Source organism: Pygocentrus nattereri, chromosome 6, assembly GCF_015220715.1.
Source record: "Pygocentrus nattereri isolate fPygNat1 chromosome 6, fPygNat1.pri, whole genome shotgun sequence".
Classification (NCBI taxonomy): domain Eukaryota; kingdom Metazoa; phylum Chordata; class Actinopteri; order Characiformes; family Serrasalmidae; genus Pygocentrus; species Pygocentrus nattereri.
This window is the reverse complement of record NC_051216.1, coordinates 26,184,603-26,209,378: the sequence shown is the minus strand read 5'-3', so window position 1 is coordinate 26,209,378 and position 24,776 is coordinate 26,184,603. Positions and strand designations below refer to the sequence as shown.

The window sequence follows — 24,776 nt, the reverse complement described above, 5'->3', positions numbered from 1 at the left end:
AATTCAGAAAAAAAGAAACATGACAGTCACGACTGCATGTGTACATAATTCTATATTATGGTCTATTTACACAAAGTTAGGTTAGTTCATCATTTAGGTAAATGTATGTGCTCCCAAATGTTTATGCTGCTGCACTGATGTTGAACCGTGTGCTGCACTGGGTTGGTATGACCAACAGGTCAAAACAAGCTCAGAACAAAGTGACCGCTGTGCTGATTGGTGTTCTTGCTTTGTGCTTCTTTTGTTTTGACATGTTACATTTTTATACAAACAAAAACCAAAAGGAACGTCAGATTTCTCAAAATGTAGTGGAGCAAAAAGTCAGATATTTGACTTTGAAATGTAGTGGAGTGAAAGTAAAAAGTCGCCCAAAATGGAAAAACTTAAGTAAAGTACAGACACACGAAAAAACTACTGAAGTACAATAACGAATTAGATTTACTTGGTTACTGTCACCACTGATAAAATATGATACTCAACATGAGAAAATGGTTTGCAAACGAGGTGAATTCTTTTGTGACTTTCGAGGTAGAAACGCTTTGGACATCGTGGGCCACCATACATGTTGTGCTTGTGAATTCAATATGGCGCTCTCCGCGAGGAGAAACGTGAAGCGTCTTTTATGCTTCATTCAGAAAAACTCTTTGCAGAAAAGATTAATCTGCAACGAGAAGCTGCCGAGAACGAAGGTAGGCGTTCGTTTTAACCTAATCGTGTTTTATTTAGGTGTCGTCGTTGTTTAACGCGCTGGTTCACCCTCGCTTCTTTCAGCCCGCTCCTTGTTCTAATGTTGCCGTTCCACCTTAAATACTGCAGAAGTGACATTCTGATCTGAGGCGCCAGAAAGCGGCTGCTTCACCATTTAAGGTGGACCGGGTTAATTCAGCCTCGGGGAGGATTGAGAGGATTGAACGCTGTGGGTTAAGTGTGTTTTTTCTCGTCAGCTGTTCCTCGTGTTGGAAAACATTCTTCTTGTCGGTGTCTAGATGGCTAGTCGCCAGATTCAGACCGAAACATGACAACTTTGCAAACTTATAAAGATGTAGATTTGTGTATCTGTGCCTTTTTATGCATTTTGTCCTCAGCTGTTGTACCTGCACCATGAAACCCGGATGTAAGAAGAAACGTTCTAGAAAGATCCAGGAAAGCTTCTGTGCGAAGCTCAACATCCCGGGAAAATACTGTCATATGATGTAGTATTCAGTACAGAAGGATTGGTCACTGAGCAGAGGGAACGTGTCGTCTTGTCAGCTGTTTTCAGAGATGTGATGAGATTGGGCTGCCTTTCGCTGTGGTAGGGTTGTTTCTGAAGGAAACGAACTTAAAGCAATGGTTTAAACAGAACTCTCGGTCTGAGGTTTCCTTCCTCGCACTCCGTGTGTTGTATGTTTAAGCAGTTGTCAGCAGCATCTTTTCATTTGTAAGTTGTTATGGGTTTTCATTTATATGAATACCTACTGGCTTGTGCAGCCTGACTGAAATCTGACAGACATCAGTCTCCTCCAGTCGTCATATTCTGTGTCAGACTTGTCTGAATTACTAGAGGAAAAAAAAACAATAACATTTTTTTTTCTTTTTAAACCGTTTCCATTGTGTCCACCTGTCACCTGAAATATCATATGGATGTTATAAATTTGTACGGTCCTTTTGGACGTTGTCCTTTTGGAGGATTAAATTACATTAATTGTAGTAGTTTATATGTAGTAATTTATTATATTCATAAACTAAAATGTACTTAATCAGACTGTGCTCAATGTTATGGTGTATGTTGATATGGTTTATTGTTATTGTTTATGTAATGTTTATCATTGTTAATGTTTGTTTATTTAAACAAGCCTGCAAGATTATATTCCACGATCACAATACTGTTGTAATAGTCTAGGTGCTGTGTTAATCATAACAATAATATTTTTGGCAGACATGATTTTTTTTTCTTTTGTTTGTTTGACGTTTGAGTAGGAAATATTACATTACGCAAAACCCTGACAACTTCACTCTTAAAAGTAAAGGTGCCAACATGGATTCTTTGCACATTACGATACAAGAACCATTTTTGGTTCGCCAAAGAACCTTGTAGTGGGTGATTCTTTAAAGAACTGTTTTTGTGAATGAGATGTGTATGTGAGAAAAAAACCTTTCAAAGTTTAAAGAACCACTATATTATACAGAGGTTCTAGAAAGGACCCTTAAATTGATACAGAACCTTTACATAATGTGAAGATTCTTTAAGCCTTTAAAAGGTTCTTCACATTCTCATTTTCAGACCTGGTTCGTTAGAGCAGTGGATCTCAAAACGGTCCTTGGGGAGCCCCAGAAGGTCCAGATTCACAACACAGCAGAACTCACAATGCAGCATAAATGTGGACCATCTGAAGGTCCCCGAGTACCAGTTTGAGAACCAAAATAGTTTTTTCTATGGCGTCACCCAAAGAATCTCTTGGACCATTTTTTGTGGTATTGAAGTCCAGCAGTGTTTACTTAGCCCAAGAAAGGGATACACAAAGACTAACATGAAAAGCATGAGAAGATGTAAATATTAGATCTGCCAACAAGAAGGTAAAGAAAAGGCCTCCAAGCCGTCAGCAAGGTTTCGCAAAGAGAGTGAGCAAATACGGAGAGTGTAAACAGGCAGTGATGAACAGAAGTGATTAAGATTACGAAGAGCTGTTGTTTTAGTAATTATGACTGTTCACATCATTCTTGATTGCATGAACTTTAGCTGTGATATAATATATAATCATATATAAGCTAAAACATTATTCATTGTTATTATATTATTGTCTTAGTGCAGCTTTGCATTGTAAATTTTGGAAGCAAATGATTGTGAGGTATTCTCTGTCACAACCTAAAGTCAACTGAATATAAACCAAACAACATGCATCCATTTTTATTATTAAATTAAACATAATAACGTTTTGATCTGCCTTCAGAGGAGGTTTGAATTTTCAATCAATCAGTCAGGTAGTTGAGGGAGGGAAGAATTTACAGTGTAGCTGAACATTATACAAAGTGAATTTATGATGAGAAAAGTACAGCAAAGAAAATTCTTACTTTTGGAACCAATAAACATCAGTTTAAGCATTCAAGGAGAGGATCAGTTTGATCCTGAACTGGTAATAAACAGACTTTATTCAAAGCTGTAGGGTTATTCAGTTATGTGTTATCCTGTTTGACGGTTTTGTTGATATGATGAAAGAAAAAATTTGGTTTTCATTGACCTCAGGTGGCGGCATTGCACCCAGCTGGTCTTGTGAACAATTAGAGAGTCCACCTTACCTGGAAACTGAGACAAGGCAGAGTCAGAATGATAATGAGACAGAGTCAAGGCCAAGACGGTCCTGATACTGAGATCAGACTTGAGTACTACAACGCTAACTTCAAAATTATGTAAAGTATATAATTATAAAACTGTATAATTATATAACTTATTTTAATCTCAGGGTGACCTCATGACGTTCTTGTTCCATCCTGTGCTGATCTAAACCTATTTTTTAACAGAGACGAAATATGTTACTGGGTGAACAGTGTGTTGTCAGCAGACTCCAGTACATTATGCCTAATTTCTCTTTTGAAATGCCAAACACCTCCATGCACAAGGCGTCTTGGGTATGTTAATAAACTGTTAATTAAGCCTATAGCTCCCTAGACACCTGTAACAATCGCAACTGTGACTAAGTACAACAATGACCCTTAATTACTGACCCGCAAGTGTGCTATGGGGCGTTTAAAGTCCACCTCTGCTGCTCTGCCCTTTTCCTTGGTGTGTGATTGACGAGCTGAGTGAGCCGATGGCTGCCTCATGCTTGGCGCGATGGAATGTGCACTGACCGCCAGCCCGTCTGTGTTTTGTTAGCTAAAGGCAGCGTGTCACCAGGGACAGTGGAGAGGTGTGTGCTGTGACGGCAGGGGTGAAGGCTTCATGGATCTAGTGGCAAGTAATAGTAAAACCTCCAAACCGTCTCAGTACCCTTTCATTACCAGCAACAACATTAGGAATGAGGTGTTGGCTTTCATTTGTTTTTCATTCATTTTCTCCAAATGTGAGCGACTGAGCACAAACGTGAACATTCACAATGCCCCGAGGTGTGATGTGCGTCAAAACATTGAGCGTATTCTTGGCGTGGAACGTTTATGAAAAGACACTTTAGCCATGGTGGACTAATATTAAGGTGAGCATTGCTTCTTGTGCCTGAGAGTGCAATACTTGAAATTTGACGTGACGAAATCTCTAATGTAAATAAACATTTATTTGCGAAAAGAATGTTCAGTTGTGTTCACAAGCATGCAACATGAGTAACAGAGAAAGATTCTCTTGTGAAGGTGTGAAGTCTATAATGACTTGATCTTATTTTTAAAGTCAATAATGACTATTTTGGTTAGATTTCCTTATGTTTGGTTGTTAAAGTCCAGTTATTTGAAAAAAAAAAACAGTGTTGTGTGTTAGGGAACTGCTGACACCCCATTTGTGTAAGGATTTTTAAAGGGCCCATGTTATGGAAAACTGTTTTTCCTTAGTTGTTTGAAATGAAAGAGTTGGATGTAGCATAGAAACACAGTCACAAAGATATATGTGTACATATATAAATGCCTGTTTTCTCCTACAGCAGGTTGGTTCTGCTCATTAACATTGACGTAAGGAGTGTTCCAGCCAGAACTGCTGAATGAGGAGCAAAACAGCCAGTCTTATACGCACTGTAACAAAACAGCCTGTTTAATCTTAATGGATAAAAAGAGGCGTGAAAATAGTAATGTAAACATTTTAAAGGCTTTGATACATAAATCTGCAAAGACATCATATGTGGACATAAAGGAACACAATAAAATGTAAGGAAAAATGTGGGAAATGGACCCCATAATACAGTAATAGTGAGATGGGCTGTTTTTTGTACACAGTAAATACTTGACTGTTCACCTTGCCCTTGTGTTGTGTGACGGTGGGCCTCAGCAGGCTCAGGCCTCTGACTGTGTGATAAAACATGATGTTCCCTATCCGGCCCTTAATCGCCTGTGGTCTTAATGGCTGATATCAGTCATCCCAGCCTTGTGCCTTCACAAAGAGGAAGCGGCTCTTAATGCCGTGTCGGCTAAAGCCATTAACCCAACTCCCAGCACCACACAGGAGAGGTAACAAGCGGAAGGGAGGCGTATGCGCCAGGTCTTATAATATTAACTTATTACACAATTAGTTTTTAGTTGTCAGTTAAGCACTTTAATTTGCACTAGTCTGGTGTTATTAGGTTCATCGTGCTGAAGATTGAATGAAGCCATTGCCTTTAAAACATCCTTAGACTTTTCGGGGGCTCATTATGTTTTTGGATTTTTTGGGCTCAGTGTTTTGGCTCTGAGCTCCTGTGGAGTGTTGGTCGTGAGTTGCGTCAGACTCCATGTAGGCTTACACTTTCAGAAAAGCTGACGTTTTTAATTAAATTGAAGTAGGCTATCTGGTATCGCACTTTTGGGTCGGACTCAAGTCAACAGTTACTGCTTGTGCTGGAGGAAATTAGAGGGAGTGAGCAGGGGGAAGAGAGAGAGTAAGAATGTTGGCCAGAGCCATGCCTGAGAGTGACCATAATTATTTATATATATTGATAAATTTATGAGGTGTGTGCAGGTTATTTCTGCTTCATTGTGAGTTTTATGTGGTTAATGTGTTATTATAAGGCTAGCACCTCAGCCTTTTCCCGTTAAAGTTAAAAAGAAAAGTCAACTGACATGGGTAGAAATATTAAGTGATTACATTTTCTGATGTGCAATGTTTACAGTAGGGATAGAGAATGGTATTGGAGGGAAAGGAAAAAAAATGTTGGCATGTTTCAAACCAATATTTGATGTAATTTTTGTTCTTACTTAAGAAGAGCAGATGAAATTTAGGTGATGCTGGGCTACTACTAAAATATGTATAGAAATGTTCTATAGAAGTGAGTGTTACTTTTTGCTGCAATGTTAATTGTTCAATCGCTTGCTGATGATGGAACTAGTCCAATTTTCTATAATTTATATATAATTAATATGTAATATATAAAGACAGGTAAGTATCAGCAAGGGATTGCACAACTGTTAATTTTTACTAATCGTTCAAAAAAGGATTGGGCTGGTTGTTTTTTATTTTTCTTTATTTGGCATTTCAGTAACTTTCTGTTTCAGCCACTCTGCTCGCAGTACCACACTGACTGTCTAATTTAAGCTTCTTGCTAAAATCCCCACAGCTCTCAGTATCTTGCCTTATAGAGAATTTAAGGAATATCTGGTTATCTTTGCTTCCATTTATTGGCATTACTTGTAGTCCTCTGGGAAACGCAAGCTAAATGCTAGTAGCAAGCAATTGCATCTACACTCAAGTCTTTAAGAGTGACGGGTCTGATTGCTAAACCAGAAAACATTAACACTGTTCTATTTTAGGGAGTTATTCCAGAATTTTATTTGAAGCCAAAAGTAGTGAAAAAACGAGATTGTCCTTGTGCATGTCACAGCCAGAACTCCACAACCGTGAATTTTTATGTCATGTCATGGGAACGCTGAGCTAAACGGTCTGTAATTGGTCCTTTTGCTGTCAATCAAACAGACCTTTCCTGTCAGAGATGCTGGTTTTGGTATCCAGTCAGGCTTTGAGCCAGTATTTCAGCAGATTGCAGAAGTTTTACACAGCTTTAAATGGAAATTTGTGTCATATTTCCACATAAATTAAGTACTTTGGGCTTTGTACTTAACAGACAACTGTCTTCTACTCCTGCTGGTTTACTGTAATATTTTTTAAGCTCAATCGCATTTCAGGCCCTGTTTTCAACTGGTCAATTACTGCCCACTATGCTGCCTGATGGATTTATTACTCAATTAGTTGACTATTCTATGTCAGATGTAGTCACCAGCCCCTAATTCCTATTGAAATCCCTACTTTACAGGTCACCTGTGTCAAATTGTCTCATGTACAGTTTTTACAGGTCAGCTGTATCATTAAACTATATTGTCTGTTCCATAGCACTTTATTATTGATTTAATGACGACATTCCTGTATTCACTCAAATATATGTATATGTAGTAAGTGCATTTCTTTCTTGGCTATTGTAGAGTGACCAGTGCTGGGCGAATGTTATAGTAATAAAAGTTGCTGGTGCTAAACGGCTTGAAACTTTGCATTTGGGCTTTGGCCTTGTGGGTTTGTGGAGCAAGCGGTGCGTACTGGTTGCGCCTGTCCTGGCCTGGTTATTTTTGGAGGGCTAGCCGTCCTGTTGTGCTGGGAGCGCTGTTTTTGAAGGGACTCCAGCGCCATTAATCAGGCCGGGGACCCCACGGTGTGAGAGGGCCCCCAGCCCTGGCTCTCCACACTGCACGTTTCTGTTCCTCTGCCTTCACTCTCTGCACAGTGTGAAGCGTAGAGGAACCTCATCAATCTCACCTGTCCGAAATGTCAACCACAGATTTAATCAAACGCTCCGTCTCCCGCACACCCCTCCCTCCCCCGCCACCTTCAGAGCGCCGTCCTCCGTTCCCCTAAAATACCTCTAGTCTCCCTCACTCTGCCGCTGCTTTTCGGCCTCGCCGCTTGTGCTTTCTTTGCCTCTTTTTTTTGTCTTTTCAGGTCGGTTCTCTTTCATTCTAGCCACTCTGTTTTTATTTTAGGTCATTCGCACTTTGCTTCAAGCTGAGTGTGTTTCAATACAGAGAAAACACACAATCCCCACCGTATCACCCCTTTTAAAAGCAAGAGTAGGTACACTAAACATGATTTCCTGCTCAATACCTCACTAAAGCAGGGCCCCGCTGGTAGCCTGGTTTAACAGGCCGTGTGAGTGAGTGAGGTAGAGAGAGGCGGGTACAGAAATGGCAGGTCGGAGGCCCGTGTTTCTGCTGTTCAGCGTGATGTCTGTTTTAATAGGGTGCGTGGGGCTGCACTGACGGACGCTCTAACAGTGGGTTCTGTGTGTTTGAGGCCTGCTGGGGGACAGATGGATTGTAGCGGTCATGTCAGTGGTGCCGTTCAGACTCTCTCCTTCCCTCTCTCTCCCTCACTCTCTCTCACTCTGCCTGTCCCTCTGTCTGTCTCTCTCTCTAAGGATCCCCTGCAGAGGTGGACCGACGTGGAAGGTGGCGTGGGGAAGTGTTGAAATTGGCTTGCTGTCTCAGTCGGAATGCTGAAGTCCACCCCAGGCTATCCATAAAGTCAGACCCTTGCTAGTTTTGATTTGCTTTACTTAAAGTGGTTAAATTGGTTGCACTCTCTCATGTACATTTCTTATGCCCCTTTGTAGTCTTTTCAGTATTTTTTAGCTTGTTTACACTCTCTCTTCATTGTAATTTTGTTATGCACTTACAGTACTGTGCAAAATTCAGAGAGCATTCTTCATTTAAATTCCTGTCGAAACTGCCATTATGTACAATTGTTCCTTTTTCCAGAAGATAGTCTGTTTGATTTGCTGTAGGATAATCCATTTGCATAGAGAATGGGAATGTCAAAGGAAAATAAATATGAAATGGACCATGCAATACCTGGTAGACCACCAAAACTGTCACCATCAGAAAAACAGTATTTAAAGCTTTTATCTTTGAGAAGGAGGCTCCACTCTTAATTCAGATCTGAAAAAGGATGTTTATCCATCCTTCCACTGTGAGAAGACACTCAGCACTATGAGGCTGACTTTAATAAAGTCAAAGAGTGCACATTAATTCAGAAAAAAAACATATTTAATTGTTGAGGCTTTTTTGTAATTTTCTTGTAAATATACGCTATATGGCCAAAAGTACACGAACACCTGACCATCTCACTTTTATGAGCTTGCTGGACGTCCCATTCCAAACCATGTGCATTAATATACAGATGCCCTCCATTTGCGGCTATAACAGCCTCCACTTTTCTGGGAGGACTTTCAATCTTTTGGAAAATTTTGCAGTCTGTCTGTGTGAATTTGTGCCCCTTCATTCAAAAGAGCATTTGTGAGGTCAGGTACTGATGTTGAATGAGAAGGCCTGTATCACAGGCAATGATCCACTTCATCCAGAACCCAGAGTTCTGTGGGGTTGAGTCTGCAGTCCACTCGAGTTCCTCAACACCAAAAAGTCACACTATGTCTTTATGGACTTTACTTTTTCACAGAAACATGAAATGGCATTTCCCAAGACTTGCTACAAAGTTGGAAGCATATAATTGTCTAAAATGTCTTTGTATGCTGTAGCATTAACATTACCCTTCACCAGAACTATTTGGCCAAGGCCAAACTCTAAAAATCAGTCCCAGACCATTATCCCTCACCAAACTTTACTGTTGCCACTTTGAATTCTGATAGGTGGTGTCCACCAAACACAGATTCATCCATCAGACTGCTAGAAAGGGGGGACTGTCCGTGTCTTTTACACCACTCCAGCTGACACGTGGCATTGCAGAGCATATATTTTACACGCTTCTAGCAAAGGTGGCGTCCAGTGGCAGGTCCACATTTAAAGTCACTGTATGGACCACAATATGACCCATTCTACTGCCAGTGTTTTTCTGTGGAAATTGTATGGCTATGAGTGTAGCTGAAACACCTGGACTCAGTAGTTAAGAGGTTTGTCGACCTGCTTTTAGTGTGTTTTTTTTTTTTTTTTTTCTTGTTTCTGCTGAAAATCAAATAACGTACTTAATGTCTGTTGTGGCTAGACATTAAATAAATGAAAGAGTGGTCTATGAAGTTTGCACAATACTGTATGTACTTTTAGGACAAGAAGCATAAAAGTGCTTCAATTTCTTTGACTCATTATAGGTCACTTACTCAGAAGTCCAAACTCTGCTATTGTGGGTGGTTAATGATCTGAAAATTAGTCTTTCTGCTAGTGTTAAAACTTTCAGTTAGCTGACACATCTCAAAACCCAGAGGGACTCATGTTCTTCCCTCAAAGTGTACTTTGTTTTTTGGGAATGGAAATCTTTTCTTTTTTGAAACCATTTTCCTAACTACCTCGATCTGAGGTAGTTGAGGAACCTAGATACTGGAGTAATGGGAACCTCATTCTGCTGCTTCAGAATCATTTGTGTCATGGTGAACCTGATTCTGTTTTTCTGTGCCTTTTGCTGGTGTTTCCATCCACAGTACCTTCTTCGTGTGGAGGTGTGGAGTGGTGTAGATAAAATCAAAGTTCTGCAGTGTCCTCTGGAATTGAAGGTGGACTCTAGTTCATTGGAAATTGAAGGCATTGGACTGTAGGATGCTGGCTACTGTGAGGTCACTCTACAGTAGGCAAATGTGCACACAACTTGTATTACACCGGCAGACAAAATATTCAAAGAAAGTATACATGAGTGTGAAAACATGTATTTAAAGTGTATGTAACCTTCAGAGCTGTTAGCGTTAGTGTCACACGCACATGCATTGTATAGGCTAATGTCTACACCATGTGGTAGATGTGGATGAAGAAAGCTTTCGTCACCTCCTCTGCTCTGTGGTACAGCAGTGTCGTGGCTGTCAGTGTAAAATATGAGGAGAGAAGACCCAAAGTTACTGCTCCTGCTGTGCGTCATCAGGACCCAGTAAAGAGGAAGAAAGTGTCTCATGTAGTCACAAGGTCAGACAGAAAGATTTTTTAGGGATGCACAGTGATTTCAGAATGCAGATATTTACTTCAGAAGACAAATCAGCATCAGAGTGTTTAGATTTTACCAATAGGGATTTGTTGACCTATTTATTATTCTCCAGAAGAGAGTTTAGATGATGCAAGTCTACAGCACAAAAATATGCATTTTATTAATTTTATTTATGAATTAATTTTACTGCATTTTTAACCCTCTACAAACAAGCGCTACATTTCCGTAATGGAGATCCATGTAGATTTATTCTCAATTTATACATTTCCTGCTTTTTTATATGTATGCATCGGCAAGTATGCACAGGAAAAGTATTGAATGTCAGGTGCATCCCTAGTAGATATGGAAAACATGTTGCCATTTAAACTGGTCTGGGTATATCAGTAGGGGTGGGCAATATGGCAAAAACATGTCACGATGCTTGAAAATATATTTTTAATGATTTTACTGTCCTTACATATTTAAAAAAGGAGAAAAAAAAACAAGCATACCAGAACACTGTGAGAGCTCCTGTAATCCATTTCATGCGGCTTGTTATGTAGAAACACCATCTTTCCTGGCAGATCTGTTTAAACGGGAGGATATAAACATGTTTCTGTTCGCAAACTTTATAGCCTAACTTTGTTTTAGTAATAAAATGGCTAAAACTTAACCATATAAAGTAGCCTAAAGGCTACTGTTGTTGCAGCTATGCATATTTTTTATTTTTAATAACTGATGTTATTACAGTGTCAAAATCTTTTAAACCCTCATTCATATTTCGTGAGGACAGCCAGTTTGTGTGTGGAAGGCTGCTGCATGGCTTTATCAGTTTAACAAGCATGACCTGGAGGGCTGATTTAGGACTTGGACCAACATTACACATGAAAAGCACATTTGTTAAAGTAGATTGCTAGACAAATGTAATTCATTTTGTCCATCTTAAAGCCATAAAAATATTTTTTGACATTGAAAATACTGTTCACATCTTTTAATGGTCATACTTGATTGATGTTTTCGTCAGTGGGATCAAATCTAATTGTTAGGGTTTGAACTTGCCATCTCTCAACAATATGGTAAAATCTTGGACCACTGCTAAATGTCTTTTTAATGAAATCAGAAGTCAGTGTTCTAGAAGTTCTGTCAGTGCAATAGAAAAGCTTATTTGACATGATGTATTTCAATATCACCATATTACAAGATCTCACTAAAACTGGCTCTTCTGGGCCTCCAGTGGGGCCCAACCCTGGTCCTACACACTTTAAAAAGATGCTTCTTCAAGGGTCCTTTAGTAAAGAATATGATGTGCATTATGAAAAGGTTCTACAGATTGATGGAGATTGTACTGTAGATGGTTCTATATAGAACCTTTTTTGAAAAGGCTTCTACATAGCACACAAAAGGGTTCTTCTATTGTAACAAGCTTGACATTGTAACAGTAAAAGAATAATTTTCAAGAAGCTTCTATACAAAACCATCTTCAGCACATTCTTAAGCGCCCTTTCATGATACAAAGAGCCCTTTAATCATGCAATGGGTTCTTGGGGTTTTTTTAAAGTGTATTGCACCACTGTGCCGCCTATTTTAGTGTTTTCCCTGTTCCGACTCAGTCATGTCAACTCAAGAAGGGCTTATTGATTAATTGATTGGTTAGATCAGATATGATTGAGCAGGGAGAACAAAATATGCAGGGTATGGGTTCTCCAAGATGATGATTAGGGTTGCAGATGTTATGTTAGTTTCAGTTTGTAGAGGCTGAAGATAATCATTTGTGCATGATTGTTAAAGGTTGTGTGTTTTATCTCTTTATCTCATCCTTGGTAGGTAGTGTTTATTCTAATTATGCTGAAGGGCTTAAGGAGCAATGTTGTGATAAGCTCTGACACTCTGTGGCCTAGATCTGGACCTTGCTTTCTGGATTTTTTAGTCACTGGTAGGCATGACACTAGGTGGCCATTAACTTACATGTTACAGGCCAGTTAACTACCAGTGATTGCAAAATACAGGACTGAAAACTGCATTCATGGTCTGGATTTGAAGACCAGGGTCCTAAGGTTTGATATATATATGTGTGTGTGTGTGTGTGTGTGTGTGTGTGTGTGAGACGTATGAAAAAACAGACTGTTTTATCAAGACTGACGACTTGTGAACAGAGAGAAAGATTATAAATGTGATTTAGCTGTTAAGAAAAAAACTGTAGAAGGTGACAGTTTTTTTCTTAGGGAGTGTGAGTTTCCATTTCATTGCTATCCAAGAAAAACAAACATTTTCCATTTTCGTTTTCTGTGTCATTTGTGCTCAGCAGCTGGCCACAGCAGATTCTCCAATGTCCTAAGTCTAGTCAGTGATATAAATAATGAGTGGCACAGTGACACAGTGCTCAGCATTTAGGAAAGAACCAATAACTTTTTTCACCAGTTAAGACATTCCTCAGTGCTGGCAGAAGCAATGTGTGACAGTTTGATTATTCCTTTGGTGGTTGAGGTTTGCGTTGTTAAAGCTAATGTGCGATTGTCTCGAATGACACCATTAGCATGTCTGAGAGGGTAATGGCTGCCTGAAGGGGAAAGGGGAACATGCGTTTGGTGTGTCAGAGCGAGGTGAGAACACACATGAGCCAGACTCAGACTCTGTGCCCTAAAATCACCGCTGACACCTCAGGGAGGCCTCTGCATCCGGGCCACTGTGCAATCATTACTCACTCCGACATGGCATAAATACCTTGTTCCTTCCTACGGGCCAGCCTGTTAATAACTCTGCCTGAGTTGATGTATGCTGAGAGACATAGACTAGCCTTGAGCCAAACTGACTTCAGATCAGACAGTAATCTCACTCTTAGAACGGGGCCCATGACTTATCATTTAATGCAAAATCATGTAGCTGTTCTGTTCCAATGATTAGACACAGTCTTGTTTTCCCAGGAGTATAATGTAGGAATATGTCAAAGAGGAGAACTTGTGATTATGGGTAGATTCATGGATTATAACTTCAAGCAATGATTTGGCAAAATTTGATTTACACAGTTTTCTGCTTACCCCAAATGTAGTCAGTCTGCTTAGATACATTTGTTGTCTGTAGGCTTATTTAGTTCTGCACTCTAGTTCTGAGTGAAAGCTTATCAGTGTATTAGTTTGGCATCATGGAAATTGCACACCTAGATCATAACACACAGGCCTCAAACCACATTGAGTTGTTAAATAATGCTTATGTGTTTTTTTCATACTGTATGATGGTGGTGGACAATATGATAATATTTGTGGGTGCTGTCAGTACTTGAGCTGCATGTTTTATTACAAAGATGGAATAATTAGTCCTGTTTTAACTGGATTTAGTAAATTGCAGTATGTCAGCATGTGAAATGTTGAACAGAAATGATTCAATTCATAGTTTTTTTAATGGTGTTTTTGAAACGTATGTGAGTATAAACGTATATATGAGCCACAGAACATTTTCCTTCTTCCATCAATTTTTACTTTTGGCAGTATGTATTCCGGTAGGTAGCGTTCTCCTAGCATCTGCCCGACCCACATTCATCCATCAGACTGCCAGACCGTGAAGCATGATTCATCACTCCAGACAACATGTTTCCACTCCTCCACAGTCCAGTGGCGGTGTGCTTTACACCACTCCAGCCAACGCTTGGCATTGCGCAGCTTCATGTACCATCTTCTACTGGCTATGTCCAGCACGATAATGTCACAAAGGTCACAAAGGTCATCTCAGACTGGCTTCATGAACATGACCATTCAGAGTTCAGTGTTCTTTAGTGGCTTTTTCAGTAATTGGATCTGAATCCAATAAAACATCTTTGGGAAGTAGTGGAACAGAAGATTTGCAATGTAAAAGCGCTCCTGAAAAATCTGCAGGTATTGCATGATGCAGACATGTATGGACCAAAATCTCAAAGGAATGTTTCCAGTGTATTGTGAAATATATTCCATGAAGAATATATGTAGAGAATATATGCATCTGCCCAGAATTCCTGCATTAGTCCTGAATGCACTTCAGCATTCAATTAGGCCTAAAGCACCAGTTGCCTCTGTGCCCTCTCGTTGTCCTGGTGCACCCCTCACCTCTCTGTGCTGAAGTATGGGCTGGGTGCCACAGGCGGCTATGTTTGAGCTTCTGCACAGCCTGGCACTCTCTCAGTAACCGCTGCCAGCACTCAATGCAGCCAGCCTCACTGGTAACACAATATTTGCCCAGGGATCCATGAGTGAGGAGCGGTTTCTCTCGTTCTCTGAAATAGGAGAAAAGAGGGAACTCCTTTCCCAGTCCATGGCTTTTAAAATAAGGCTTTTGTTTTGCTTCTCTTAATTCCCCGATATGCGTGATGGGTTTACGATGTTTGTGCTGCCGATTTCTCTCTTTCATTGCTTTGGGTAGGACTGCTACTGTGACTGTTAGCCCTCCACTGTGTAGCTCTTAAATCGTTCTCATTGGCTGGCAGCGGAGTGTGGAGTGTTTTCATTGGCCAGGAAGTGATTCCGCTCTAGTGCTCCCTCACCCTGCGGGACACTCTGAAGTGTGAGACATGCTTCAGATTTATCGTTTTGATAACAGCCGTAAAACTTTGTGTAGACCTCCTCTTCTCTCTCCTGCCTCCTCACTGTTAGCTAGAGTCACTGCAGGTGCCTCACTTACTTCCCCTCTCTCTGTCTCTTATTATGTTCCTGTGCTTTCAGCTGTCTCTAGGAGAATTCTTAGTCTCTTATTCTTTGTAGTGTCTGTATGGTTGTTATCCATTAACTCTGGAAGTCATTGAGTTATTGTATTGCTGTACATTTGAGTTAAATTACATAGTTATTTATATGTAAGTGCATAGTTAGATACATTTTAATTAGATGTATGTTCAGTATCGAAGAATAGAATTTAGAATATACATTGTCCTCATGCAAATTGCCTAATAAATGGCTGTCAGTTAACAACATTTATCAGATTGTAATCAGTACTTTTTTGAGTAATCAAGTTTAATTAAGTATTTGTGACACTACTTTTCATCAACTAGACACACAAATGTGGCAATTGAATGTTGAACCAGCAGGGTTACTGTCAGATAAATGGATGATGTTTTTTTTTATTAAAGCAGAGCACTGTTTTATAACTGGATCTCTCTCTCTCTCTCTCTCTCTCTCTCTCTCTCTCTCTCTCTCTCTCTCTCTCTCTCTCTCTCTCTCTCTCTCTCTCTCTCTCTCTCTCTCTCTAGGACCCCTTAGGGTCACGAGTGTTTTCTGGCATACAGCCCACAGGGGTGCCTCACCTGGGGAACTACTTGGGTGCTCTGGAGAGCTGGGTGTCCATGCAGAATGAGTACAGTTCTGTTCTGTACAGCATCGTGGACCTGCACTCCATCACCCAGCCTCAGGACCCTCAGCTGCTCCGCGATAACATCCTGGACATGGCAGCCAGTCTGTTGGCCTGTGGCATCGACCCCACACGTTCCATCCTATTCCAGCAATCTGTGGTCAGTCACACCAGTGTCCATCCACACTCATTACCTTTCACTTTGATTATATTAAGATACCTACGAAAAAACAGCATATATGAGTTGGTTTACAATCATATATAAACATATGAACATATAAATGCAAACCAGATTTATTTTAAGGTGAACAAAATCATGTGTAAAAAATTGACAGTATTTGTGACTGTATTTCCTTGAGAATAATGCCATTATTAACCACTCATCAGCACTCAGTCAGGGTCAAAGATTTATAGTTCAGTAAAGAAGTCTGTTAAATCATTGTTCAGGCCGAAAGATTACTCAGTAATTATAAACTTTAAAAGAAGGCAAGGTGCTGTCAAGCAGTTAACATGCAGTATGGCTATGTCTAAATGCATTCAATAAAAATTATAAGATGTTTTAACATTAATAAATTAACACAAAACTCACTTCAGAATGTACAGGACTAAAACGAAAATGGCACATACAGTAGACCTGAAAACCTTATTAAATTTATTTAAGTCAGCAAGGAATGGACAGACAGTTTTTAAGTGTCTGTCTAAAATGGCCTGAGGTTGATTTATCATGCTGAACAATCAAGAGTCAGCTGGAATCGTTGCCATCGCTAAATGTTTATTTAATCGAGGTTTGCTTCAAATGCTTATTTTACTGAGCAGATCTCTATCTCTACTGTGAGCTGTACAAATTCTCTGGTCAGTGAAAACACTCAGATTCATTTCCATCAGTGACTTCAAAGAAAGCCACATGAAGTGAAGAGACGGATAATAATAGATTTAGACTGTATGCAGTAACTCACCAGCTCACTGCAGAGTTCTAAAGGTTCTTAAGAAAGTTCTTTTTAAGGACAGCTGTAAAGAGAATGGGCAGTTCTCTCTTACTTGGTGTATGTGTGTATCTCTTTATGATACGGTACTGTGCAACAGGGAGAGACCTCCCTTCATTTATTAGTAATTAGCCCAGTTAATTCTAAAGATAGCCCAGTTTCCAAAACTGAAGATCCATGGAACCATGTAAGACCTGGTAGACCACCAAAACGGTCACCGTCAGATAAACAGCACTTAAAGCTTTGATCTTTGAGAGGAGGCAGTGAAGCTCCACAATCTAAATTACAGGTGTTTCTGCCCATCCTTCCAATGAGAGAAGACAACACTATGTTTCTGAAAGGAAGCCATTAATGGGAAAAGGAAATACACAAAAATAAGAAAATTTACAAATCAAAGAAGTTGCAGGTCTGACCACAATGAACTGACCACCCTAGAGCTCAGACCTCATTACTGAATGTGTTTGGGTTAACTTGGACTGTGAGACACAGGAAATGCAACTACCTTCTAAGACTGAACATTGGAGGTGTGGAAAAAGGTCCCTGCAAAACTGAAAGCAAATTATAATTAAAGCTGCTATAAAAGTCAAATGATTTCACACATTAAGTACTGAAAAATCAGAAAATATATTGAGTTGTTGGGGTTTCTCTTGAATACGTTTTCTGCTTCTTTTCTTTTCCGTGACACTGAAAAAGGAGAAGCTTGTGACACTGAAAAAGGAGAAGTTTGTACTTATTAGCTGTTTTGGCTGAAAATGAAATAAATAAAGGGTGGTCTCTGACTTTTGCACAGTACTGTAGTAGAAACTGAGATGGAGAGAGATAGTATAAGTGAGTAGTAGGGCTTTTGTGCTGTCTGCTTGGAGCACTAATGCACACACACTCACAAACCTCTGTTTTTATTCCAGTTTAACTTCATGCCACATATCTTGGCAGGGCTGAAGACCTCCCATTGAACACACGAGCTCAAGACTGTTCCACATGTAAAAATAAAGCTGCTGCCCAAAGAAAACACTTGACTTCATTGAAAAAATGGTGACAAGCTGAAATCAGTCGGATCTTAAGTGAGGGGCTTCATGTTTGTGTATGTGTGTGAGTGTGTATTGGGGATATGTTGAGGTTACACCCCTTTTACCGGAATAATATCCACACACCAGAGAGAGAGAGAGAGATTTATGTGAATATTTCTGGTGGTTTCACATGATAGAAACCACTGCATAAATCTAAGCAAATATAACGCCAACTTCTCATCTCTATTGAATAGTTGATACGGCTGAAGAATATTCTGTATTTATATTTTGCTGTATCTTTAGTAACTGCTTCTTTACTTTAGGTTATGTAAGTCCTCAGTCCATATGATGTAAGTGAACAATTTAACCTTTGCATTTTCATGTTTTAAATACACCTGTAGTGGTGATGCACCTAAATGACAATCATTGAAGAAAACCGAAACAGAAATTCAGTCAGCCTGGGCCAAAAACTGATAAATGGAAAAAGCTCACAAAAACAGTTTGCATAAAATAAACATACTAAAGCGATTACAGTATTTAGGGTGCAGCCCCCAAATCCAACATCTTCAACAACAAAGAATGGTCATTTTGTCGTGTCAAATACTGTGGCTACAGATGCCGTTGGGGTGCTTACAGTGACTTCGCTATCTGTTTGTTTTTTTATTCTTTATCCTGCATTTTAAAAGATATCAAAAGTGCAATAGAGATGTTCTTGTGTGTTGTATCCCCTCTTGATACACAGTATGAATGGTGAGTACAAATCACTTGTCTCTTATAGAAAACTTTAAAATACTTTAACATAGCTTATGTTTTCACTGTTGATCTGCTGCTGCTCTAACTGTTTGAACAGATCTGCACTGATAGCATAGGAATATCTAATCACCATTTCCAGTTTTCATTACCTTTAAAATTGATAAATTGATTGATGTAGTTGAGATTTTTTTGAGATTTTGAGACTTCATTGTAGGCCTATTCAGTGTTTTAAGGTCCAAATGTTCTGCCTTTTTTTCCGGTGGCTGAAATTTCGGTTCATCCCTAACCTCTAGTCCTATTCCTTACTCTTTCTCTTACTTATTTCCCATCATTATTTCATCCACTATCACATCTTTCCACATAGATTTAGCAGGGTGTAGCTAATATCTCTCTTCGTGCTAAGGCGTAAAATTGCTTTTTATGTTCATTCCTGCTTCGATTTACGTCAGGCTCTTCAGAATCCTTTTGTGAGCGAGGGAGATGGCAGCATCATCGCCAGCACCCATAAACTTTAATTCTCTGAAGCAGAAGGATTTTTCACTTTTTGTGCTCCTCTCCACAACTGGAGTTTTTGGCAGAGAACAGAGTGCCCGGACCCCTCCGCGAGCGCTCACTCCCTCTCTTGCATGGTTGTAGCATGAGGCAAAGCCCTCTTTAATTGGCCATGTTGAAGCCAGAGGATGTCCATCTTTAATTGGCCATGCTGAAGCCCCAGAGGATGGTCATATTTAATGACATTAATATTATTAGACAGCATGGAGAGAGAGACCCTTGCTGTACCACTGTGGGCACCTGTTAGGACGTGTGTGTGTGTGTGTGTGTGTGTGTGTGTGTGTGTGTGTGTGTGTGTGTGTGTGTGTGTGTGTGGAGGGGGGCGGGGGTGGGGGGTGTTGCTGTTCTTCTCACAACTCTGTAGAGGGGTTGGGGAGAATAGAGGGGCTGCTTTATTGCTGCGTACTACAAGCCTGCTAGCACTGCTGCCTGTCAGACTTAAATACAAAAGCATAAGCTCTTTACTACACTTAGCTTCAAAGTCTTTTCTGTAGTAGTAAGAATGGATTTTGCCTAAATAGTGATTTGCCAGTTTCAAATCAAATTATTTGGCAGTAGTTTTCTTTGCCAAACTATTGTTAAAAGCGCATTTTGAAAATGTTTTGGTCAAAATGTGGTTTAAGCACTTGAAACGTTTGGAGTGATGGTGAGTAGTGACATCACAAGAGGTGAATAAAACATCTGAGGTGTGGCATTATTATAAGGTACTAAAGTGACAAATATTTACACTGCTGATATTGTTAAGTTCAAAATAAACCTGGTTAGTCTTTATTATGTTGAGTAGAGTCTTCTAGGGCATCTAGGGGTGTAAGATCGGAACTGGCCCCGAACTTGTAATTAACAATCAACTCATTTATTTTTATTTTAGCTGATCTATGTTGCAATTAATATGATGAGGCAGGTAAGTGCACTCATGCTGTATGTGCTGCTACTGTTACACTTGTATCAAAATATCACATAATTACTTCATGTGATTCATATTATTTAAACAAAAACAAAAATGCTAATAAAAATTGACGAAAAAAGAAAATTCGGACGTCGGCCATTCTGGCTACAAAGAAATCAAAATTGGCCCTTAAAATTCATGATCAACAAACCCCTAATTGAAACTACATTTAAAAACATATTGGTCAGGATTTATGATGAGATTTACTTGAGTACCTTCCTTTCTGTGCAGGTTTCGGAGCATACAGAGCTGTCCTGGATCCTCGGCTGCCTCACCAGTATGCCTCGCCTACGACATCTACCTCAGTGGAAGGTAATGGGTATTGGGGGAAGCACCTTGTATTATATCAAAACTAAAATAATAACAAATGGAGCTATTTGCAGCAAAGTATCCTTTAACAAACATGGCTCTATTGTTTTGGTTTTAAAATGCCAACAAATGACTTGATGCACTAGCCTTCGCTTTGTTGTATAATGAGAAACATGAAAAGGCTGGATGTGGCTCAGGGACAGTCCACCGTGAGCGCTGATGTTTAGGCCTTTCTCAGTATTTGTTCTTGTCAGCGCTGCTGTATTGTTGATCACAAATGTGTCCGCACCTGGCAGTGATGGAGAAGTTGAGAAAATGATTGTGATTTACCCAAAGTACAGTACAGTTTTATAGTGCGTGTGTGTGGAGAAGTGCTCAGCCAGTGGCCTCGTGTCGCTACAGGGAAAACACCTCGCTGTTTACTCAACAGCTGAGTGCATGTGAAACGTGGCGGAAAATGGCCTTTGAATGCGGCCTGCATGTGTTAACGCGAGAAGACTCCTCCGTGCGCACTCGCCCTGAAACGCTTTGAGGGGGATTATTCTACAGAGAAGCAAATAGACACTTCTTACTGAGTGGGATATTTCATAAAGCATGGTTTCTCTGAGCCAAAACTCAGGCCTCTCCAACAGGAGGAAAAAGAAAGACAACCCTTGCTTTGGCTCAGGTTACTGAGCTAAACTGTGAAATCCCCTCTATGGGTATGAATTAGTTTTTTGTTTAACATGTATTTTTATACTTCAGCTCATGTTTTCTGTATGTATGCTACCGTTTATAATCTTGAACCACCATTTAAATTATTTGGAATCACTGCATTCATCGATATAAAACTTTTTTTTAATTGCTGCAGGTACATTTAAAAATGATTCTAAAATTGAAAAGTGGTGATCAGGCAGATAATTTGTCAAGAAATTACTAAAAATACACAATTACAGTGTTATTAATTAGCTAATAGTTGTTCCCAAATTCCTTCTAATGTGTAGATTGTAGTGTTTCATTCCACACTATATATCATGTTATTGAATAAAATAACAGAAATTATCACTGTGACAAGTGACTGTTTTTTTTTTTAATGGTACTTTGTAGCTACAGTCATATGCAATTAATTGAACATCCCCAGTCAAATTACTTACAATATTGAATTTCTAAGTAAAAATAAGTAAACATCCTGTACATGGGATGAATTTCTCAAGATTTTAATGCACAGTGTAATTTGCAGAATGTAACATATTAAGAAGTATGTGAACCATTTTATAATTTCTTTTGTATTTTCCAATATTTTAAACTCAGCAAATAAATAAGAATGTACATTTACCACAAACCTTTTGTGCACATTTTCAACAAAACAAGTAATTGGCCAGAGTGTTCAAACGTTTGCATATGACTGTACATGGATTGCTATTAAATCTCCTTCTCTGCTAATCTCTCCTTTCAGATGAAGAGTAAGCAGAAGAGTGAAGGAAGTGTGGGCCTGTATACCTACCCAGTGTTACAGGCTGCAGACATATTGCTCTACAAGTAAGACTGGTGCTGTTCACTGCTTACTGTCCAAATAGTGCTGAGGATTCTCACCTCATGTTCACTATTATTCTTATGTGTAGATCCACACATGTACCAGTAGGGGAGGATCAGATCCAGCATTTGGAGCTGGCCCAGGACTTAGCCCGAATCTTCAACAACAAATACGGAGAGTTCTTTCCCGAGCCTTGTGCCTTGCTCAGTAAGTGGACAGTTGCCAGTTTTCAGCCAGAGAATAATAACATACTTATTTACTTTACTCTAGCCTGTTTTTCTCATAAGTGCACGTCTATAAGCCGCCGCACGCTTAAAGGTAGGACAGGAGACAGTTAAGACAAATCGCTCGGTCTCACTCTGTGAATATGTAGATGCACAATCAGCACTATGAAGTGCTGCTCATTGTGTCCCTCAGTGACTGGAACAGCGTGTGTTTCATCTGTACACGCACACATGCTCTGTCGCTCTCGGGACAGTGTATCTACTCACATAATCACATATACGCACATGGCCACCATGTTAGCAGTAGGTCAGGCTCTTCTTTGAGCTACACCCTTTCATGCTCTGTAATTATCACCATCATAAGAGCACAATATGAAACCAATCATGCATGCAATGGTGCTTTGATTAAAGGAGTGTTCCATTCCTCTTCTCTCTGAATAATAGAGTGATAATAGATTGGGGGGTTTCTCAAGCTGACATCAGAGAGGATGAGATGAGGACAGAGATGGAGAATTGGGTTTGGGGGGTGTGGGTGATGGGGCACACTCTCTGGAATAATTCACTTCCTTCTATTTACTTGATATAAAATCTCAAGCTGCCACTACACAGGATTTATGTATCAGTGCCAGAACTAAGTGATGCTAATTATTAGCCAGCATATCTGAAACTGTATCAAAGTACCGCAAATCATTGCTCATCTGTGTTTTGATACAGCTAGGATAAGGAAGTGGGTAACACAAAACATTTGTTTTCCCCCAGAGACCCATTTTATGTCCAGATGAACCCTTGACTGCCTTTCCCTGTGTAGCATTCAGCTCAGGAATGACTCACCCGTTGATGTGTGTAACTGTGTAGCAGTGTTTGATTAAATTGTAACTCAGAACAGATTCTTATGAATGCAGAGCATTTTTGAGTGTATATTGAGCATGTAATGCAATACTAGTTGGTTCACAGACTATTAAGTACAAAAGGCTGGGGCTGTCCCCTATAAGATTGTCAGTCATTTATTATTTTATTATTATTATTGCTACAAGCCATAGTAGTATTCACGTATGTCATTTACTTATTTGCAGTATTGTACAAAAGTCAGAGACCACCCTTCATTTTCAGATGAATTGCTTGGCCAGCCCAGACTCCAGACCTCAACATTACTGACTGTGTTTAGCAGAAAATGCAACCAACTTCTAAGATTAAACTTTGACTGAAAAACATCTCTGCAGATTTCTTTGGAAATTAAAAAAGTCTCCCAAAATATAATTGGAAGCTTAAAATAATGCTTTCTTTAAAGGCATCTTTTAGTTATTGAAACTTGTGTGCAATTTGTTGCTGAATATATAGAGTTTAATTCTAAAGCTCAGTATCACAGGATTTTTTTGTTTTGTTTTTCATGATAAATCTTGTTGGAAGTGGATTATGCGCATACAAGAAATATTAATGCTACATTATAATTAATACCACCTTTTATTAGAATTTGTTTTGAAAAATTGTGTTATTTGTCAACTGTTATTGTTTAAAACCTCTTATTTTCCGGGTGGGTGGATATACTGACACAAAGTGAAATAAAGCAGGGGTGGTCTCTGACTTTTACATGGTACTGTATTTATTGTTACAGGTGAATTACAACTGAAAGTGTACTTATTTAAGCAGATATTCTGAGCAGATAGAAAATGTAAAACAAATGGTTGGGCATGATTTTGATGTTTAGTTGAAGATGATGCTTAAATTCTTAGGGAAACTCTGTTAATAGCATGGATCTGATTTCAACTGGAGCTCTTTCCCCTTTAGGTTCCACACGAAAGATTAAATCTTTGAGGGACCCCACCTCTAAAATGTCGAAGTCAGATTCTCAGAAGTTAGCCACCATCTTCCTCACTGACACCCCTGAAGACATAGTCTTTAAGATCCGCCGAGCAGTGACAGACTTTACCTCTGAGGTGACCTTTGACCCTGAGGGAAGGCCAGGGGTGGCAAATCTGGTCTCCTTGCATGCTGCTGTGTCTGGCCAGACTGTGGAGCATGTGGTCAGCCTAGCCAGAGGACTGGACACTGGAAAATATAAGAACCTGGTGGCAGAGGCTGTGGTGCAGAGACTGGAACCCATCAGATTGGAGATCCAGAGACTAAGAGAAGACCGGGGCCACCTGAAGAGCGTGCTGGTTGAGGGAGAAGCGAAGGCCCGCAGCTTGGCTTCTCCAGTAATGAAGGAGGTCAGGAAACTAGTGGGCTTCTCCTGAAGGTCAGGAGGGAAGCAATCTATGTAAACAATCTGTGTTACAGGTGGACATACACCACAGTGAGCCTGGAAACGGTCACCACTACTTTTTGATACTTGAATGCTCACTTTTTTTTTTTTTTTTATTAATTTGACAGTTTTCTTCTATTTATTTTTATAGCCATAAAGGCTTCTCCTTTTGAATATGCAGTCCTTAATAACATACTTACGTCTGGTCATACAATTTTGTAATTGTCACTATAGTGATGACAATGACAGTCCAGAGCTCTTCTTAACCTGTGATCGTACAACTTACTTTGTACACATGTGCATGGAATGAGACCATTTTAACTGTGCTAAGGGTAATATCTTCATGCTTTGTGGTTCATCGGCACATTTTCTCCCACTTTCCTACCAGATCAAATAAACTTCAAACTGTGCA

The 24,776-nt window shown here is 39.7% G+C and overlaps 1 protein-coding gene across 2 annotated transcripts; it reads left to right on the top strand.

Annotated features, from left to right (window-relative positions):
* The first annotated feature begins 563 nt into the window (after positions 1-563).
* On the top strand, positions 564-24,776 carry wars2 (tryptophanyl tRNA synthetase 2, mitochondrial). 2 transcript variants are annotated; one of them, XM_017704590.2, is made up of 7 exons: positions 633-689; positions 8,052-8,157; positions 15,738-15,995; positions 20,308-20,388; positions 21,821-21,903; positions 21,987-22,105; positions 23,908-24,776. In XM_017704590.2, exons 3-7 carry the CDS (start codon positions 15,831-15,833, stop codon positions 24,354-24,356), a joined length of 897 nt encoding a protein of 298 aa, XP_017560079.1. In that variant the 5' UTR covers positions 633-689; positions 8,052-8,157; positions 15,738-15,830; the 3' UTR covers positions 24,357-24,776. The 2 variants fall into 2 exon arrangements, with proteins under 2 accessions (XP_017560078.1, XP_017560079.1); XM_017704589.1 differs by lacking the exon at positions 8,052-8,157 and having other exon boundaries at positions 564-689.

Bases quoted from the DNA above. Each gene is read 5' to 3' on its own strand.
- wars2 (XM_017704589.1), top strand. From the start codon at position 585: ATGGCGCTCTCCGCGAGGAGAAACGTGAAGCGTCTTTTATGCTTCATT. The intron at 690-15,737 runs GTAGGCGTTCGT...CTCTCTCTCTAG, and splicing joins AGAAGCTGCCGAGAACGAAG to GACCCCTTAGGGTCACGAGT. The intron at 21,904-21,986 runs GTAAGACTGGTG...TCTTATGTGTAG, and splicing joins GCAGACATATTGCTCTACAA to ATCCACACATGTACCAGTAG.